The sequence below is a fragment of the Mirounga angustirostris genome, unplaced genomic scaffold, assembly GCF_029215605.1.
Source record: "Mirounga angustirostris isolate CCGP_5_RB_7025 unplaced genomic scaffold, mMirAng1.0.hap1 SCAF_4, whole genome shotgun sequence".
In the NCBI taxonomy this organism is placed as follows: Eukaryota; Metazoa; Chordata; class Mammalia; order Carnivora; family Phocidae; genus Mirounga; species Mirounga angustirostris.
Genome location: NW_026991712.1, coordinates 65,799,826 through 65,821,548, shown reverse-complemented (window position 1 = coordinate 65,821,548; position 21,723 = coordinate 65,799,826). Strand labels below are relative to the sequence as shown.

Sequence of the window (21,723 nt, the reverse complement as noted above, 5' to 3'; positions counted from 1 at the left end):
AAATATTTACCCTTTTAAAGCTTACCCTTTCCCTGTTGCCTGTACCCTTGTCCTCCCCAAAAGCCATAATTTAAGGCATTTTAAATACTTGATATTCTTAGTATGGTATTAAAATGTCAGTTTTCTAATGCTACTTTATTAAGCTGACAATGTTAGGTAATTATGTCAGAATGGGTGCACATACCAGCAGCCAGTATGTTCAATTAAAATTTTATTCATAATATTAAAGACATTTTGAATTTTTAACTGTTTCAATATTAATGTGTTTGCAAGGTATATTTGACATTTGAGGAAAAAGCATTACATTTAAGTGTAGCTTCCAGAAGTTTGATCTGACAATGATAGTATTAAAGAAGGTTCAAACAAAGCATGGGTTACAGCAGAACCTTTTTTTTTTTTTTTTAAGATTTTGTTTGAGAGAGAGAGAGCATGAGCATGAATCAGGGGGAAGGGGCAGAGGAAGAGGGAAAAGCAGACTCCCTGCTGAGCAGGGAGGCCAATAGGGCTCCATCCCAGGACCAAGGGATCATGACCTGAACCAAAGGCAGACACTCTTAACCGACTGAGGCACCCAGGCGCCCCTAGAACCTTTCTGATAAATACATTAATAAGTAAATCTCTTTGGCCTTTTTAACTTTTTTCTTCAATTAAAAAGTCTGTATTTTCTCATTTATGTAAAGCTCACTGTTACTAATTTTTAGGAAGTATTAATCTGGTAACTTCATTTTAAAATTATATTCATTGGCCATCTGGCTCTGAGGCATTACAGTTATTAAAAAACAAATTTAATTCAATTAAATTATCTTTCCTTTTTTTAAGTAAATTTCAGAACTTTCATGCTTTTTCATTGTATTTCAGAATATTCTGTTCATTTATGTGGTTAAGGTTAGCTAGAGAATTCTGTTCTACTGCTATTACTATTTTTTGTTCTTTATAGTTAATACTTTTATTTAAAAATCATGATTTAAGGATTTTTATTTTTTTAAAGATTTTATTTATTTATTTGAGAGAGAGCATGAGCGGGGGGGGAGGGGCAGAAGGACAGGGAGAAGCAGGGAGCCCGATGGAGGGCTCGAACCCAGGACCCTGGCATCATGACCCATGCCGAAGGCAGATGCCTAACCGACTGAGCCATCCAGGTGCCCCAATTTAAGGATTTTTTAAAAAAATGTATTTTCAGCATTTTAATAGCATATCTATATAATGCCCATTTTTAAATTTAATATCCATTTAAAAATATTCCCAGGTTTAGCACAAATTGGTCACTTGTTATTGTTACTATATTTTTTTTAACTAAATCTTTTCAGAAAAGTTGATTTTTAATGCTTAAATTATAAAAATTTTCATAATGTTTTAGGATAAACAAGTTTTTACGTGCTTGTTTGTTGGCTTGTACTTAAAGCCAGTCTCATTTGATCTGTAAAATAAAAATTGAATAAAGTTAAGTTATAATTCAGAGATTGTCATACATTCCTAGGCAACAGGAATGTCCTTTTGCTAAGGTCCCTTTTGTGGGGACCTTCAATGTCTTAGAAACTGTCTATGTGGTTGTAACACCAGAGCTGATGATTTTCCTTTCAGTGATTAAATAAGTTTTATTCTAACATCTTGGTGCCAAAGAATTTCCTTATAACTTACAGCTTACCAGCCCTACAACAGAATGGAGCCCAAATCATCCAGGAGAGGATGCAGTGGTGTCTTTTGCTGATGTTGGATGGGTAGCCAAAGAAGAAGGAGAGTGTTCAACAAGACGAAGGTTAGTCTGGAAGGCTATCAGAACTGGGATGCAGTATTTATTTATAGAAGGTGATATATTTGCAGTATTTCCTTTTAATAATATCTCTGGTAACTAAGCCAGTTATTTTTCTCAAATAGTCTTATTTTCTGTTCATTTTAAAGATTCAGATAGTATTTTATAAAGTTCCTAGAGACATATAACTGTGTCTTATTAAGTCCTTATGAATCATAGAATTGCCTGCCCTTCAGAAGTTTAATATGAAACTAAAAGGAACTATCATAAATATGTTATAATGGCTTTATTGGGGCAGAGGAACCTGTGAGTCATATTAGGGAATTGGTGTAATTACTGGAGAATGCTTCCCAAAAGTTGTGTCAAGATGAGTTTTGTTTCAAAGGACATGATATGTAAGAGTTAGATGCTTCCATTTATTTGAAAGAGCCTGAATAAATTATTGACTATACTTCAGTCTAATAAAGTCATGCAGCATATTCAACTCTTCATTCTTATTAGGCCTCAAAGATACGGAGATAAAACAAGACACTGATTTCCAGGAATATTTCTTGTGCTAGAGGAGATTAAAAAGGAATTCAATACTGTAAAGTTACTAAGTAAATATGGAAGGCCACTGTGGGATGAGAGAGGTTTGTCAAGGCTTCTCAGAGGAGAGAGAGGATCCTAAAGCTGAGGAAGGACAACCAGCAAAGGTAGGAGAGTTTCATGGAAGGCAGTAAACTAATGATCAGTGTCAAATACTAGGCTAGGTAAACAAAAAAACGAGCAAGTTTCAATTTTGTTTTGCAGTTGGAAGATTATCATTGACTTTAGCAAGAGTAATTTCATTTGAGTAGTATTAGCTGGATAAAATAAGAATCAAGTAATCCAAGAGCAAAGAAAGAATTTGATTTGAATGACAAGAAGTGAGGACATAGCAGTAGATGAACACAGACCAGGTATTGCAGGATTAGCAGGTAAAGAGCGTTTCTTTTTAAAGATGTTCATTTTATTTTATTTTATTTTTAAGATTTTATTTATTCATTGAGACACAGAGATATATATATAGAGAGAGAGAGAAAGCATGAGCGGCGGGGAGGCAGAGGGAGAGGGAGAAGCATGTGGGGCTCGATCCCAGGACCCTGGAATCATGACCTGAACCAAAGGCAGACGCCTAACCATCTGAGGCACCCAGGCGTCCCATTCATTTTATTTTTTTAGTAAACTTTTTGAGATAATAATAGATTTTTCATATACAGTTGTAAGAAATGATACATTTCCTGTACTCTTTACCCAGTTTTTTCCAGTGGCAACATCCAGCAAAACTGGTACAGTATCACAAGCAGGATGTTGACATTGATAAAAGTCAAGATGCAGAACATTTTTGTATCCCAGTTCTCCCTCATGTTGTTCTCTTATAGCCACACCCACTTCCCTTCCCTCTCCAACCCCTTCTTAATCTATGGCAGCTATTTAGCCTGTTCTCCATTTTCATAATTTTGTCATTTCAAGAATGTTATATAAATTGCGGGCGCCTGGGTGGCTCAGTCGTTAAGCGTCTGCCTTCGGCTCAGGTCATGATCCCGGGGTCCTGGGATCAAGTCCCACATTGGGCTCCCTGCTCGGCAAGAAGCCTGCTTCTCCCTCTCCCATTCCCCCTGCTTGTGTTCCTGCTCTCGCTATTTCTCTATCAAATAAATAAATAAAATCTTTAAAAAAAAAAAAAAGAATGTTATATAAATTGAATCCTATAGTATGCAGCCTTTTGGGACAGGCTTTTTTCACCAAGCATAATTCTCTAGTGATTTGTCCAGATTGTTGTATCAGTAGTCTTCTTTTTTCCTTTTTAGGGCTGAGTAGTATTCCTTGGTATGGGTGGACCACAGTTTGTTTAACCATGCACCAGTTGATGGACATCTGGATTGATTCCAGTTTTTGGCTATTATGAATAAAGTTGCTATGAACATTTGTGAACTGGCTTTTGAGTAAACATAAATTTTTATTTCTCTGGGATGAATGCCTGTGAGTGCAGTTGGTGGGTCATCTCAGTCAGGAGATAGTTGCATGTTTATGTTTTAAGAAACTGACAGACTGTTTTCCGGAGTGGCTATACCCTTTTACATTCCTACTAGTAATGTATGGCTTATCCAGATGCATCCTCATCAATCTTTGCTGTTGTCATTCTTTTTTCTTGCCAATCGAGTAGTTGTGTAGCTATGAAGTTGTGTACTTCATTGTGGTTTTCATCTGTGTTTCCTTAATGGCTCATGATGTTGAACATCTTTTCAAGAGCTTATTTGCCATCTTTATTATCCTTTTGGATAAAGTGTTCTCTTCATGTCTTGTGCCCATTTTTTAATTGGAGTTTTTTTCAAGAGTTCTTGATGTATTTTAGATATGAGTTCTTGTCAGGTATGTAGTTTGTAAACCTTTCTCCCACATGTAATGGGACAAGTGAAAGCTTGTCTTTTCATCTATTTAACAGTCTTTCATAAAGCAAAAGCTTTTAATTTTGCTAATGTCCAATTTACCAGTTTTTTTCTTTTATGGATCATGCTTTTGCTGTCAGTGTTAAGAACTCTGGGCCTAGTGTGAGAGTCTCAGGTTTTCTCTCTCTCTTTCTCTCTGTTGTAAGTCTGTCCTTTAATTATTAGATCAACCAGAAGAACGAGGAGGAGTGGTGGGAAATTTTCCCTCCCAGACACCACCTTCTTTACAGCACAGGCCATTACACAGTATAAATGTAAACTACCATAAAGAATATTTATTTCCTGTGGAAAGTTACTTTCCTTTTGAGTTCAGATTGCAAGTTAGGTTAAGACAAATGAAAGGAAACAAAATGTTAGCTTATTGAGAGAAACAATCTATTTCCATTGCTTTTGGCAAATCATAAACAAGGTCTGAATTAAAGAATTATGTGTTTGAAAAAAATTATGAAGATGGTAAATTGGTGTTTCCATGCTTTTTTTTTTCTTGTATGAAATCTTCACTGCTTAAAGATAAACTACTTCATTTCTACAAAGGAATGCCATGAACTTTTAAGACAGGCGCTGTCACACTTTTGTGAACAATCAGAGTAAAAAAGGACATTGTCATGAGAGAAAAATAGACAACCAGAGAACTTTAAAGGCATTTAGCTACTCTGCTGTCTTCAGTTCGTGTTTTTATATATTCATTGATATAAAAAAAGCAGAGCATGGAGCCTAGGGTGATACAAGAAAACAGGCACATTATAATGACCAGGTGAAGGGACAAAGATTCCACTCTCATAGAGAACCTCACATTGCTTAATTTCAATTTAAGGGGTTACTTAAATTCATGGCCTTTTGGAAATTTAATGATACGTTGTGGTTCATCAGAACTTGTCAGTTGGCCCCAAGTTGTGCTAATCAACTTTTTTTTTTTTTTAAAGATTTTATTTATTAGAGCACAAGTGGGGTGAGGGGCAGAGGGAGAAGCAGGCTCCCTGCTGAGCAGGGAGCCCGATATGGGACTTGATTCCAGGACCCTGGGATCATGACCTGAGCTGAAGGCAAACACTTAACTGACTGAGCCACCCAGGCACCCCAGCAATCAACTTTTCAATGTCCAACCATTTAATCCTTGAAGAATCCTGAAATAGCCATTCTCTCCTCATGACTGTCCCTAGGAATTGGCAGTAATCCAGAATTTTTCTTTCTGTCCTTGTGCTCCTTCCATCGTGCCCCCTCTGGTGAGTTTGATGGCATATGTCTGAAGCTTTTGATATTTTCCCGATTCTTCTTTTGTTCTGGTAACCTGTCTAGGTATCCCTGTCTTAAAATGGAAGAAATCCTCATGGACTTGCCTTATGGCTTGAACTGGTCCATTTTGTATGATTTCTTTCATTATCTGTTTCACTGGAGGAGACTGTGTGGAGGAGAACATTGGTATATCCTATCTGATTTCTTAGTGTTGGGACATGGCCTTTTTTTTTTTTTTTTTTTTTAATTTTATAGTTTTGTTTTACATTTAAGTCTGTGATCCTTTGTCTGGTTTTGGTGTCAAGGTAATACTAGCTTCATAAAATGAATTGGACAGTGCTTCTCTATATTCTGAAGAGATGTATAGAATTGGTGTTAATTGTTCTTTAAATATTTTGTAGTTTTCTCCAGTGAAATCATCTGGGCCTGGAGATTTGTTTTTGGTGTGTTTTAATATTATGAATTCATTTTTCGTAATAAAGTTATAGGACTGTTCTATCAGTTTCATTTTGGATGAAATGTAGTAGTTTGTGCTTCTCAGGGAATTGGTCCATTTCATTTAAGTGGTCAAATGTATGTGTAGTAATTATCTGTAGCATTACCTTATCTAGTTGATGTTTACAAGGTCTGTATTTGTATCCCCGGTTTCATTCCTGATATTAGTAATTTGTACCTTCTCTTTTTTTGACTTGTCAATTCTATTAATCTTTTCAAAGAATCAGTTCTCTTTTTGTTGATTTTTCTGTTTTTGTTTTCAATTTTATTGATTTCTCCTCCTATTTTCTTCTGGTTGTTTGAGTTTATTTTGCTCTTTTCTAGGTTTTTAAAGTGGGAGCTTAAATTTTGAGACTTTTTCCTTTTTTCTAATACAGTAGTCCCCCCTTGTCTGCAGTTTCACTTTCCACAATTTGTTACCCACAGTCAACTGCGGTCAAGAAGCAGATGATCCTCCTCTGACATATTGTCAGAAGGTCAGTAGTAGCTTAATTCTACAATAATTCTGCATTCACCTCACTTCATCTCATTATGTAGACATTTTGTCATCTGTCATCACAAGAATGGTGAGTACAGTACAATAAGACATTTTGAGAGAGATCACATTCATGTAACTTTTATTACAGTAGATTGTTATAATTGTTCTATTTTATTATTAGTTATTGTTAATCTCTTACTGTGTCTACTTTATTAAACTTTATCATAAGTATATATGTATAGGCAGGAACATAGTATATATAGCATTCAGTATTCTCCAAAGTTTCAGGCTTCCATGGGAGTCTTGGAACGTATTTTTACATGGATAAGGGGAGACTACTGTAAAACCATTTTAGTGCTATAAATTCCCCCTCAACATTGCTTTAGCTGCACCCAACTTTCAATATATTGTATTTTTAAAGAAATCCAGCTCATGGTACTCTTTTTTTTTTAATTTCCCTTGAGACATCTTTTTTTTTTTTTTTTTTTTAAAGATTTTATGTATTTATTTGACAGAGAGAGAAACAGTGAGAGAGAGAGCACAAGCAGGGGGAGTGGGAGAGGAAGAAGCAGGCTTCCCTGCAAAGCAGGGAGCCCGATACGGGGCTCGATCCCAGGACCCTGGGATCGTGACCTGAGCCGAAGGCAGACGCTTAATGACTGAGCCACCCAGGCACCCCTTGAGACATCTTCTTTGACCTATGGATTATTTCGAAGTTTGTTCAGTTTCCAAATGTTTGGAAATTTTGCTGTTATTCCATTATTTAGTTCTAGTTTGATTCTGTTGTGGCCAGAGAACATATGCTATATATTTCCATTTTTTTTAAATTTGTTGAATTTTTTATTTTAATGGTCCCAGATATGGGCCATTTTTGTTTATATTCTGTGGTTACTTGAAAAAAATGTGTATCGTGCCTGGAATACCCTATAAATGTCAAATAGATTCCGTTGTTGAATTTTTCTCTATCCTTCCTGATTGTCTAACAGTTGTTGCAAAGGGGGTGTTGAGATCCAACTATATTTGTGGGTTTGTGTATTTCTCCTTTCTGTTTTTCACAGTTTTTGCTTTTTATATTTTGAAGTCTGTTTGGTGCATACACATTAGAAATGCTATGTCTTATAATTTCACTATTATTTAATGTCCCTCTCTGTTCCAGATCATTTTCTTTTTCTATTTGTATACTTTCACCCTGCCTATGTCATTACATTTGAAGTGAGTTTCTTGTAGACAGCATACTGTTGGGTCATAATTTTTTAATCCACTCTGCCAATCTGTCTTTTAATTGGTGTATATATAAACCATTTACATTTATGTAATTTTAGTTACGTTACAGTTTAAGTCTACTCTTTTTCTCCTATTTTTTTCTACTTTTCTGTGGGGGTACTTAAACATTTTTTTTGGAATCCCTTTGTGATTTATCTATGTTTTTGAGTGTCTCTCCTTGTAAAGTTCTTTTGGTGATTGATCTAAGTATTACATTGTATATACCTAAACTTATAACATTCTACTGGTATTGTCATTTTACCAATTAATCTTCTCCTTTATGTCCCTATACCCTCCTCTGTTTATAATTTTCTTAAAAATTTTCTATGCAGACATTTAGAATCACATCAGACAGTATATTTCCTTCAACCATCAAACATAACTTAGAAAACAAAATTTAGAAAGAGGAGAAAATAAGTCTACTTACTCACATTTTTGCTGTGTTTTTCTTTCTGCCTGATGCAGTTTCTCCTTTTACTGCTTGCTTTCTGTTTAGAGAACTCCTTCAGCCATTCTTTTAGGTTAGGTGTGCTTGCTCTAAAATTTTTTAGTTTTTTTTTTTCTTTCATTTGAGATTTCTTGATTTCCCCAATTTTGAGGAATATATTTGCTGGATATGAGGTTATGAGTTCATAGTTATTGTCTTTTAGCACTTGAAAAATGTGCCAGTTTCTTCAGGCCTCCGTGGTTTCAGATGAGAAATCGTCTGTCATTCGAAGAGTTTTTTTCCTCTATAGGTAGGGTGCCCTTTCTTTCTAGCTGCTTTAAAAATTTCTTGTCTTGGTTTTTAGAAGTTTGAGTAAGATGTTTCTTGGCATTTATTTCTTTGTGTTTAGCCTGTTTCAGGTTCATTTGGTTTCTTGAATTTTCAAGTTTATGTCTTTTGTCATTATTTCTGTAAATATTTTCTTTAAGTAAGTTGTCTGCCCATTATTTCTTTAAGTACTTTTTCAGCCTGGCCCTCTTTCTCCCCTCCTTCTAGGACCCTGATAACCCAAATATTAGATCTTTTATAGTCATACAGGTTACTGAGACTGTTCATTTTTTTCCTAGTCTGTTTGCTCTTTGCTTTTCAAATTGGATAATTTTTGTTGTTCTATCTCTGTCTTCACCATTCTGTTTTTGATCCTGTCCACTGTGTTTTCAGTTATTTTACATTTTCTAAAATTTTCATTTCGTTCTCCTTTATATTTTCTCTTTCTTTGCTGAAACTATTTCAAGAATGCTGGTAATAGCTCATTGAAACCTTTTTAATCATAGCTTCTTTTTTTAAGATTTTATTTATTTATTTGAGAGAGAGAGAATGAGAAGGGGGAGGGTCAGAGAGAGAAGCAGACTCCCCACTGAGCAGGGAGCCCAATGCGGGACTGGTCCTGGGACTCCAGGATCATGACCTGAGCCAGAGGCAGTCGCTTAACTAACTGAGCCACCAGGCTCCCATTATAGCTTCTTTATGTCAGATAATTTTAACATCTCTAACTTCTCAGAGTTGGCATCTATTGTCTTTTTCATTCAGTTTATGTTCTTTAGGGTTCTTGGTATAAGGAGTGATTTTTGATTGAAATCTAGATATTTTTGGTATAGGAGCCTCTGGATCTAAACTTTTCTTTTAGCTGTTTTTCACTGATAGCACTCTGGCAGGGAAAGAGTAAGTGCTACCTTATTTCTGCCAGGTGGGAGTAGAAATCCAGGTTTCCCATTAAACCTCCATTCACCCCTGAGGGTATTGGTGGGAGCTCCAGCTCTTCACAAGGCCTCTTGTGACATTATCCCAGCAGGTAGATGTGAGTGCCTCATTATTGCTGGCTCCCCACATTGTCTCCACTATACCATGAGGGATGGGGTGCCCTTCTTAAGTTCCTTCTCCCTGCTTTCTCTGACAGCATCCTGCAGAGTATGAGGCACCTCTTTACAGCCTAATAAGGATGGGAGTTAGCCTTTGTTGCATGGTAAAGGTGGGACCACAGGGCTTTCTGTGGTGTTTGGAGTGGAGCAGTTATTTTATTATTATTATTATTTTTAAAGATTTTATTAATTTATTTGAGAGAGAGACTGAGCACGAGCGGGAGGGAGAGGGAGAAGCAGTCTTCCCGCTGAGCAGGGAGCCCGACGCAGGGCTCGATCCCAGGAACATGGGATCATGACCTGAGCTGAAGGCAGATGCTTAACTGACTGAGCTACCCAGGCACTCCTAGAGCAGTTATTTTTACATAAGTTCTCTCTCTTGGGAGCCTACCCTTTTCTTGGTCCTTTGGCTGGGAGAGCAGGCTTTTGTTGCTCCCTTGACATTTCTGGGTTACCCATTACTCCAGCAACCAGTCTGGGATATATGAAGCAAAAGAAAAACTTGGGAAACTCACTCCTGTGTCGTTTGTTTGGATCCCAAAGTCCCAGCCATTCTGTCTTCTCCCCAGCTTTCAGTCATCTTACATTTGTTTTATGTGTAATGTCCAGGGTTTTAGTTTTAGTTAGAGGAAGAATAGGGAAAACTAGTCTGCTCCATCTTCCTGGAAAGAGAAGTCTCTAAAGGACTTTTAACACAAATGTCATGTTTGTGGAGAATGACATGGGATAGCTGTTAATGGGGATTGTGATGATAGTAACTGAATTGGCATAATGGATCTGAATAATGGATTTGGTCTGTGATGTTGAAAATAATTGGCTAAAGGGTCTTTGAAAAGGTGCCTGGAAGTACTCTAGGTAAAGTTAATCTGAACTTGAAGAAAGAAAGAAGGAAACCGAGGAGACCCAGTTAGATTTGAGTGGTGCTCTAGAGGGAGGAAGTTGATAAGGCAGTGAAGTGCCCATGGCCATGGTTACAGGGTTAGTGATATGGCCCACATGATGAGAAAAATTGGGCAGACTTTTTCTTTTGCAGTATAGTGCTATATTGCTCTTTGCATTGATTTTTGACAAGTTGTAGATGGAGATTATATAATAAAAAATATTTTAAAAGTATAACTTAAATCTTTTTTTTTTTTTTTTTTTTTAAGATTTTATTTTTAAGTAATCTCTACACCCAGTGTGGGGCTTGAACTTACAACCCCAGGATCAGGAGTCCCATTCTCCACCGACTGAGCCAGCCAGGCATCCCTTGTAACTTTTAAATCTTAAAGACAGTATGAATGAGAGTAGATTTAAGAACTTGTATATTTCAGTTTGAGTGTTTCTGTGCCTCTCATATTTGTATTTGTTTGAAAGTCAAAGCTATTTGTGGTATTTGTTTCTTCTTTCTCCCTTCAAATTTATGTTGATGACATTTTTTTTTTTTTAAATATTTTATTTATCTGAGACAGAGAGAATGAGAGAGAGAGAGAGCACATGAGTGGGGGGAGGGTCAGAGGGAGAAGCAGGCTCCCTGCTGAGCAGGGAGCCCGATGTGGGACTCGATCCCGGGACTCCAGGATCATGACCTGAGCCGAAGGCAGTCGCTTAACCAACTGAGCCACCCAGGCGCCCCTGTTGATGACATTTTTATAACCATTACAATGTCACAGTATTTTGTCTCTGGGAAAATAGCATATATAAGAGTCCTTCATAGTTATTGTACAAATTATTATTTTTTCAAATGCACTGAACTTCAGTTTTTTCCCCTTATATTAGAAGAATTAATACCTATCTTGAGGGGCGCCTGGGTGGCTCAGTTGGTTAAGTGTCTGCCTTTGGCTCAGGTCATGATTCCAGGGTCCTGGGATCGAGCCCTGCATCGCACTGGGCTCCCCGCTGAGCGGGGAGCCTGCTTCTCCCTCTCCCCGTCCCCCTGCTTGTGCTCTCTCTCTAATAAATAAATGAAATCTTAAAAAAAACGAGAATTTTAGAAGATAACATGAGAGAACTTAGCACAGAGAGAATTCAGCATGCACGGAGTAAGGCCTCTTTTTTTTCTCTTCTATATACATTTTAATTTCTCTTTGAATTAACAGAATGACCTCAGAATTGGAAAGAATTATAAGAGCATTGAGATTCTTTGACAGAATCAATATAACTGATAATCTTGTTTAAGAATCCCTCTGTTCTCTTTCATAGTAGTAGTCTAAGGAGAAATGTGTATCTTTAGATATATACACAGCATAGCATTTGCATTATGAAATTAACTAATTAATTATGAAATTAAAAGACTATAAAAGACTATAATCTGTGGCTTCTTAGTAGACAACATAGACATTGTCATCAAGTATTTGATAGCTTTGGAGTAGAAGGAATATTGGACTATTTCAAGTTCAAGGTCAGTTCCAGTTCATTTTATTTTACTCTAATTGTATCTTAATTCTGAGTGCCACATACCTATCAAAATGAGTATGTATAAAATGCAAATTTATAGGTTCATAAGACTTGAAACTATTAAAGGTAGCCCCTTTGCTTACCAGAATGTTTGTAATCTATTGACTAAGATGAACATATTTATGAAAATCTGCAATATAAGGATAGCAAAGTGAGACTGAGGACTTTGACTAAAGATACCCAGTTTAATTTTTCGAATTTGAATATAAGTATAGAATGGAATGCTCTGTTTAAGGAGTGTTGGGGAGGAACACCGACCTCATAGAGGAGGACATTGACAAGATTCCAAAGGAGATGACTCAGCATGCAAGCAGGCTAGTTTGACACAGCTCCACAGGTGTGAGGGTAGACCAGGAAACTCAGTGGATTAGAGCAAGACTGTTTCCTACTCATAGTGCAGCAAAAAGCAGTTGTTACTCATTCATATTTTAATCTTAATTATTTGACACTAGACATTGATAATGTACATCAATAAAATACTGCCGTTAAGTACTACATTAAATACATGGATTTAATGTTATTCTCATTAAATAATCACTTTTAGGAAGGTCCAGCTTTTAAAATGCCAAAACAGGAACAGAGTCTGAAACAATGCAGTTGTCACGTGGGTCTGTAGCCTTACAAAAGTCCTGCCTACTCCCCACTATAAATCCTTTAATGGATTACCTGCCTGTCAAAAAAATTTCCCAGTCCAGTTGTCTTTATTCAACTACTTGCTCACTTTGAAAAGACTTAGTTTTCTACCCAACTTCATGTTTTCAGGGAACTGAATTTTTTTCCAAGCTCCCTGGATCCTATTGACAAGAGAGTGTATTTTTATACCTTTCTGGGCCATTCTCTAAACTAAAAAGATGAGGGAGAGTTAGTAAAAATCATACCGGGAATACCGTCTTTCATAGGGCAATGGGCTAATTTAAATGATCTCAAATTTCAAGTTTTCATTAACTGTGTGATAAGGAGAAAGAAAAGACTTCAGAGGTGCATTATATTAATTTAGAATTTTCTTTGAAATGGTTAGTGGAGCTTAAAAAGCCCTTCATATTTATCTAAGTTGTACTTCAAAAGTGGCTGCCCTTGATAGTATCATTGAAGAAATAAGAGCTAGAAAATTCTTGTGCAATGCCACTCTGAACAGGAGCCTGTCGTAAGGCATTTTGGAGCCAAACTCAAACAAAAAAGATAGAAATCTCGCCTGCAGAAGTTGGGATGCAGAAAATGTTTTTTAAGAGATGATCATGATTTGTCTTCTGCTTTTGGGACATCCATACTTGATCCTTCTTTTTGTTGTTTTTGTTTTATATTTGTTTCTTTAAAAGTTCTCAGAATTATATATATAAATTTTAGAAAAGATCACTTTTCTTCATTTGGATTAATTCTGCCTCTGCATTCTAGCTTTTATTAGCCCTCTGAAGGATGGCAGAACACATTGGTTCTGAGAATGATTTGTCAGATGTCTTATAGAACATGTCTGTGGGAAAAGGATGTGTGCATTTTTAAAGGAAGGGACATACCTGAGAATTTCATAACATCTAAATATTTTACATACACAAGAATATTGCAGAGCAACTTTTTGGGTTTTGTTGTTGTTGTTTTGGTTCTTGTTCCTATAAATGCCAAATCTTTCTATGGCTTTGAGAAGACATAATCATTTCAGGATTATTTTCCTTTTTCAGCTTCTAAAAATCCACATTGAAAGTTCCACATTTCCTATAATTACTTTGTTTGGACTCATAACCATTAACAGTATTTCACATAAGGAAATGTAGAATCTGTATCATCAAATTTGTAAAAATAGGATAGATACAAAATACAGATAATCTGACACTGTTACTTAAATTACTTTTTTTTAAGGACTAGACTTTTTTCCTCTTATCCCGGCACACTGGTTTTCAAGATTAATAGTGAGTGCTTTGTCCATAATTTTCAGTAGAAAATCAAAGTGGAAAAATTGATCTGTAGGAGTTACGGGGAGATGCAATAACTTCTTTTTTTAAAATTGCAGTTGCTGTTCAATATTCATTAATTCTCAGTTCATTTTGGCAAGAAGGTATTTTAAAGTAATCTGTTCAAGCATGATTTATAGTTAAGTTGATCTCTTAATCCAAATTGTCATATTATCTTGTTCCAGTTCTGGATATTGAAGCGTAAATGTTCATGGGATTTGAACTTTGGCTTACTTGAATGGTAACATTTTAAGACAAACCTATAATCATTTAATACTTTTGGATCCTGAGATGTGTAGAATTTTAGGTGGGAAAATATTCTCTACTAAAGTGACCACAAGGGGGCACTTGGCCAGCTCAGTTGGAAGAGCATGCAACTCTTGAACTTGGGGTCATGAGTTCGCGCCCCCTGTTGGATATAGAGATTACTTAAATAAAAAATAAAATGACCACTAATTCTTGAATAAGCAGTATTATAACATTTTTTGTTGAGTCACACTAAAGATTCTGGTATCCAAAATTTATTTGCTGTTACAATACAGACTTCAAGAAATTCCTGTGCGCATACATAATAGGAAAACAGACCATCATTCTCACTTCCATCCCCAGATATGAAAATATTCTTCTTTTGGGTTCATTTTATTAAAGCAAAGTACATGCATGCTTTCTCTTGTCAACGTCAATGTCTTATTAAAATTACTTTCTTTATAGGTTATTAGAGCACATGCATCTAATCTGTAACTTATATAACATGTAATCTTTCAAAGAACATATTAATGTATGTAATCAGAATATAGGTACTGTTCCTTAGAGAAGTTTTTACCATTGTTTAGTCTTCACGTGCTTTTAAAGAAATTTCATCACCTGTTTCTTCCCAGTGTGGAGGTAAGAAAGGGAGTGGTAATTAAAGCTTTGTAAGCCAAACCTATTTCTCTATCCCACAGATACTCTAAATTAAATAAAATTAATAAAGTTAGTATTTTTAAAGTTTCTTGCTAGCTAAGCTAAGGCTAGGGAACAACTGGGACATTTATTCTCCAAATACTTTTGTTTAACAATATTACAGGTAAAAAGTTTACACGCATCTTCCATGTATGTATGTTAAATTAACAGAGCATAAGCAAAATTAGATATGAAAAACATCTGAATTCCATGAATACCAAAAGCTAAAGGTCCAAGAATTCCTTCATTTAGAACACAAGGTAGAATGAAGAATTAGAACAGTTCTCAAGCAAAAATAAAATACCAATATCCAGTTAAAGGAAAATTAAAATAGAATTTAATGGTGGTTTTATAATAGTTAGGATTAGGTTTGAGTACATGTAACAAGAGAAGCCCCAAATAATGGCGGCTTCTACAGATGGAAGTTTATTTCTCTCAAATCAAAAACATCCAGAGTAGATAGTCTGAAGCTGACAGTGGCCCTACAGCGTCCACAGGGACTCAGACAGGCTCTCTGCCAACCTGAGCATTGGCTTCTACGTCCAGGTTAGCCGTTGGCTGGCTGGGACTCTCAAGTCCAGTCATCACCTTGTACTCAAAGACTCAGGAGGAAGGAATGGGGTGGAGCTATAGGTGAAAGGACTCATGGAGTCCTCTCCTATCAACATCTACCTACATTTTGTTAGCCAGAACTCAGTCACATGACCACATGAAACTGTGAGGGAAACCAGGATATGTTCATTAACTTGATTGTGGTGATTATTTCAAAATGTGTACTCAGATCATCATGCTGTACACCTTAAATCCAACTGTCAGTTTTACCTCAATAAAGCTGGAAGAACAAAGGCCTTAAAGGCCCAGAAAACCTAATTGTAGAAAATAGGAGGAAACACCTAAGCATATTTATAAATTGATGGTTGAAAAGAAATCTGAATTTTATTCTCAGCCTCAAAAGACATATTTGGAACAGTGGAGCAGTGCATATTAAAAAACTTCTTTAAACCCAAGTGAAAATGAGACTGTGTATGTAGTTACTGCATGGTTTCAGTTGATTCTTGTCCCTCCTTTTCAGTTTCTTGTGCTGTATTTGGGACATACTGTTACACTACATCTTGAAATTTGTTGTATTCTATCAAATGTGGAAAACACTGACTTTGAAATGCAGAAGCCAAGATCCCAGCAAAAGGCTATTGTATTACTCATTTGATTTTTGTTGTCAAATGTAACTGGTAATACTAGTTTACCATTTTTAAGAGCATTACAGTTTCTTCACCTTAGTTCAAACCCATTCAAAACATGAATTAGCAAAAACATTGTTGGAATCTGTGATGCCTCCTGACAGTGTGGGTTTGTGCATATTATATAGAGATTAAGAAGAATGATGGCAATAAGAAACCTGGCTTGGTATGTGTCTACATCAGGTTGATGAGTACTTTGTTGTTTTGAAACTTACAGGAGGGGATTTATGTAAGGTCAGTCTGAAAAGTATCTCTCAGATACCATGTTCTGATTAATTGATAATGATGATTTTTGTATTTTCTTACAAACCCTGTGATATAGCTGTCCTTTCTTTCTTGCAGGACAGAGGTCAGATCAAGGCAATCCCTTCAGGATGACCTTCCTTTCTTGGAGAAGCCACCAAGCAGGCAGTTTTCCTTACCAAACCTGTCTCCAGAAAATCCTCAACAGAAGAGAGCACTAGCAAATGAGGAAGCCCTGCAGAAGATCTGTGCCCTTGAAAATGAACTTGCTGCTCTCAGAGCTCAGATTGCCAAAATTGTGACCCTGCAAGAACAGCAAAATCTCATTGCAGGTCTGTAAATCCTACATTTGTTTTAACCAGTGAACTGGAAATTAGGAGAAGGCCACTAATTTTAAAATGTATTAGCAAGTAACAGCCATGGGGTTGTTGGAAAACCAAAGGTCAGTCATCTCCACGGTTCAGTCCTGGACCCGGTCAAGTTTAAGTGGTTTTTGTTGGTTTTGAACAATTTTGATGCAATGATGCTATGAGAGAGGATAAGTTTAGAAAAATACTGAAATTCGTACAGTTGAATTGCTGCTCGTGTGAATGCACTGGGAAACTTTGTGATAATGGCACCAATTTTCTCAGCCGTGGAGTAATTTCAAAACAGCCTTGACAGGGTTGAGTGCTCTTTACTTACCTGCATGTCCTAAGGCAAGTCCTTGGCCTTTCTCCCTCCCTCTCCTGCTCTAAAATGGGCTAAGAGTACCTATTTGGTGGGGTTGTTGTAGTAAATGTGGAAATTATATACAATGCCTTTAGCACATAGTAGCTACTTAATAGTCATTTGTCTTCCTCTTGACCGGAGTAGAAACTGAATTCAGGTCCTGTGACTCCTGGTCTAATACTGTTGGCTTTTATTTGTGTGTATTATTACTTTGAAGAAACCATAGCCTTGAAATCCTAGCCCATTAACCTGTTGGCAAGTAGTAGTTGTTTTTCCTAGTGGTGTTCCTGAGTCCTGGCTAGACTCAGAATTAGCCATCTCTAAAAGTTAAAGTATAAGGACAATTACTGCCTCTGAGCCACTTGTGCTCCTGGAGTTTAATGTAATCCAACATGGAAACCTCATCCAGCCTGTGTACTGCCAAGATGGACAGAGGGCGAATGCACTCTGGGGCACTGAGTGCTTGAGAAGTAACCGGTTACTTACATGAAATTTGCATGTAACTTTTTTAAAACCAGAAGTCCTGCTTTTAACTTTTAAATTGCATTTCTCTTTTGCTTTACCTCCCTCTTCTGGCAGACTATGAAAACTGCTGTAAATAGGCAGTTTGGAGATTTATGTTATTTTAGATGTTCTATTTACACTCGAAATCCCTTGAGGAGTAAATTTTGCATTGAGCTCCCCCTAATCAATACAATTCAACCAGTGAACAACTCTGTCCTCTAGTTATGCATAAAGATGAATTTTTACATCCTTATTTTGTAACCACTTTAACTCTTACCTTACTGTTTGAAAAGTAACACTTTTTCTTCTTTCAGAAATTTGTTGAATAATAAGTCTTAAAACTTTTAATGCTCAGTAAGTCTTATATGTAAATATTCTTAAAATGAACCACAAATTTATCAGTTTTTTTCAAATATAGTTCTGAATTGTCAAACTGTATATTGAAGATGTTTATACAGTGCACTTTTATATTTTATCTAAAAGTAGTTACAGAGTATGCAGCGGTCAGACTGGAACACTTGAGATCACAAAAACACCCCTGTTAAATGGAACTTTTCCATCTGGAGAGTTTGGGATTAGATTAGATTTTTTTTAAGCATATTGATTTCAGGTATACAAAAGTCCTTAACACAATTTTGCTGTTAAAAGTATTTTATTTGCCTGTTACCATCAAGATTAAATTGATTTTTCCTTATTTCTGTAGGTGACTTAGATCCTACCACATCTGTTACTACACCACCATCCTCTGTCCCACCACCGCCCCCGCCTCCCCCACCCCTTCCCCCATCAGGGCTCCACCAAAGTGTATCATCAGCTGTTGACCTGATAAAAGAGCGAAGAGAGAAAAAAACCTGGTCTGGGAAGACTCCCGTTAAGAGCAGTCCAAAGAAACCCGATATGCCAAATATGCTAGAGATCCTTAAAGATATGAACAGTGTAAAACTTCGGTCAGTAAAAAGGTGAGGATACGTTTACCTTCTCTCACACTTCCTTTATTTGTTACATCTTGTAAAACAGAAGTACTAGACTTCTTGAGAACTTTCTTTTATAACCTGATTACCATGAATAGTTCTAGTTTTTAGTTTAAAAAAAAGGCCCGGTGTCTCCGAATATAACTAAGAAATTAGCAAACATCTCCAGGTTACTTTTTAGTTTTTCCCCCATTGCTTTTTTTTTTTTTTTTTAAGATTTTATTTATTTATTTATTAGAGAGAGAGAGTGAGAAACAGCATGAGAGGGGAGAGGGTCAGAGGGAGAAGCAGACTCCCTGCTGAGCAGGGAGCCCGATGTGGGACTCGATCCCGGGACTCCAGGATCATGACGTGAGCCGAAGGCAGTCGCTTAACCAACTGAGCCACCCAGGCGCCCTTCCCCCATTGCATTTAAAGTTCTTTTATGTAAAGTCTTTGTTATTGTCCAGTCGTTTAAAGCTGTGTTGTATACCTACTATGGTCATCACTAGGCTTTGGGAGAATGGAACTGTAATTGCCCTGAAGGAGAGCATAATCCGTGCTCGGGAGTTGAATTGAGTATCTTTGTGTTCCTTTATTGAGCCTTAAATCTAGGGTTTCTATCTCACTTCTCTCGGTGTTTGTCAGTAACATGCTAGAGACGTGCCATCAAGGCACACAACGTACTTCTCTGCGGGATGCCAGCATATTGAAATGTCCCCTTGGTTTCTGTTCACTTCCTTAAGGTCAGAACAGGATATAAAGCCCAAGCCAGTGGATGCTACTGATCCTGCTGCCCTCATAGCAGAGGCTCTGAAAAAGAAATTTGCTTATCGATATCGAAGCGATAGTCAAGGTGAGGTTGAAAAAGGAATTCCAAAACCTGCATCAGAGGCCACCTCAGAAACAGTGTTGGTGAGTATTAGGTCACACTTCTTCCCTTGTACGACATTTACTCCATTGCTGAGCACCTGTATTTTGTGACATTTAGCTGTGCCCTCGGCAAGATTGAGAAGGATGTGCTACGGGATTTAGCCCATCCCCACAAATAGATTATTTATAGAAGAGCATAAAAAAGGAACCAAAAGCCAACTCCTGGTTTCACTACTTAGCATCTCCAGTGTTAAATTTTTCCATGCTGTGCTTTATTTATATGTAAGCAAAATGAAGCGAAATTCATTATAATAAAATTTGTATCTTAGGACAGTATGTATGTTGTGATAGAGAATTCAAAGTAAAGATCATTTTCCCTTAGGGTGTCCTGTGAAAGTTGTCTGAAGAGGGTGAGATTTGACCTGGGCCTTACAGGATGGGTTTCATGTCAGAGAGATTGAGCAGATTTCAGGGAAACTCAGATATTAATTTATACATTCCCTTTACTGTCATGTGGAATATGTGCTTATCCATTCCAGAGAGGCAGATATCTTAGAAATTCTAGCATCTTTGAAACTCCTTAGACATTGAAAAAAGGAAACCTTGTACTTCATTCTTTTACTCAGAGAAGTAAAATTGGACTAAAGCTTATGGTCTTGCTAAGATGATTATAGTTTTCTAAGAAGTAATTTGGTTACCTCTTTACCTTTCATTCTGTTAATGTGTCATGTTCAGTTCATGAAGGTTTTAATATTATCTAGCTGCTTGGTTTTTCATGCAGAACCTACCCAGACCTTTGATCCATGATTAGGAGGGGAATGTATCATTACTGTTACCTGAACCAATATCTTTATTTATACTTTTTGTTTCTTTTCTAGTTTGGGCCACACATGTTGAAGTCTACAGGAAAAATGAAGGCTTTAATTGAAAATGTTTCAACTTCCTAATAGACAGCAGAGAAAAACTATCCTTGTTCCAGTTGTTGGTTTGTTAGGGCTGTTTGACAAGTAGAAAGCAACACTATTTAGTAAATACCTGAATTTAGTATTCAGTGGTCTCCTTTAAGTCTAATTAGATTCAGCAATAACAAAAGCACTCTAAGTTTGTGGGTTTTTTTTTTTTAAATGAGATTAGTTCTGAAGTTCAGACATAACGTGTTTTTAATGTATAGTCAGGATGTTTTAGGTTTCTAGTCTTAAACAATTATATAGATTTCAGAAGAAAGGACATTTGTAGATGAGTTTTTAATTAACACTAATTTATCTGTGCAAATATTTTATATGTATATATTTGCATATAAAATAGTATGTAAAATTTAATAATGATGTCAGTGAGGATACTGTTACATCATTAGTTGTCATTGATCATTTACTACTCAATGATGGAACACAGGTTGTTGGAGTGAAATATTTAGGATTGGGACCTTTTTGCCTTGAATAGGACCTTAGATTCTCTCATTTCTTTGGAGATGGGGTTCAAGTAGGAACCAGATAATGTTCACTGCTGAAAATTCCATAATGCTTTCGTTTAAAGGGAAGTGAAAGATTATGAAAGCTGCTTTCACTTTAGTGCTGTCCAGTGCTGAGAAAGAAAATGTAGTTTTCATATAATGAGAAATCAAATTATTGAATTAAATCTTAACAGGTGAAAACAAAGAATGTACCATCTTTTTTCCAGTTGAGTAAATGGCATCATAAAGATGACTTGTTGCTAAGTTAATAATAATGGAAAGGGCAGTATAATGGAGTTTTAAGATTTTTAATATTGGTCAAATATAGTAGCTTTATAATGAAACCTTGAATAGGCGAAAGAATTTCTGTAAGTTTATCATTGGTCAGAGTGCTGTTCTTCTGAATTACATTATGCAGCAAACTTTAGGTGCTATTAGAAAGTGGAGAACAGCCTTTCTCTTTGAGGGCTTCTGAGGAATTGCTGTAAGTGATCATTTTTGAGTGCTTGATAAATCTTTATGGTTCTCTCTATTTCTGTTAAACTCAGCTATAGTTAATGCCAGAATCTCCTACCGTGAGAAAATATTTGGATTTATTTAAATCTAGTAAAAAGAAGTGGCGATAGGAAGAGTAGACATTTACTTTTAAGTTATTGAAAATATGTGCAATGTTCTCAATATTAGCAAATGTTTTTCAGCTTAAATTTGAACTGTTATTTTACATATGTTGATTACATTGTTTCACAAATTCTGCCTTTAAAAAAAATTCAGAAAATTTGCCTGAATTACATATTTTGACCTCCTAAGATTTTATATTTGTATCAGTATTGAATTTTGGCCACTGCTCCAATTGAAGGAAGTTACTGTTTTGAAATAAACTTAAAATGTTTTCCTTGGA

The 21,723-nt window shown here is 36.3% G+C and overlaps 1 protein-coding gene across 2 annotated transcripts in view; it reads left to right on the top strand.

Annotated features, from left to right (window-relative positions):
- MTFR1 (mitochondrial fission regulator 1) overlaps positions 1-21,723 on the top strand; it is a 65,592-nt gene extending 43,869 nt beyond the window's left edge. For both annotated transcript variants that reach the window (XM_045896479.3, XM_064588273.1), the window contains exons 4-8: positions 1,641-1,756; positions 16,437-16,669; positions 18,256-18,511; positions 19,249-19,417; positions 20,254-21,723. In XM_045896479.3, the coding sequence (XP_045752435.1) occupies positions 1,641-1,756; positions 16,437-16,669; positions 18,256-18,511; positions 19,249-19,417; positions 20,254-20,322 (843 nt within the window). In that variant the 3' untranslated portion in view covers positions 20,323-21,723. The remainder of the gene's footprint in view (positions 1-1,640; positions 1,757-16,436; positions 16,670-18,255; positions 18,512-19,248; positions 19,418-20,253) is intronic.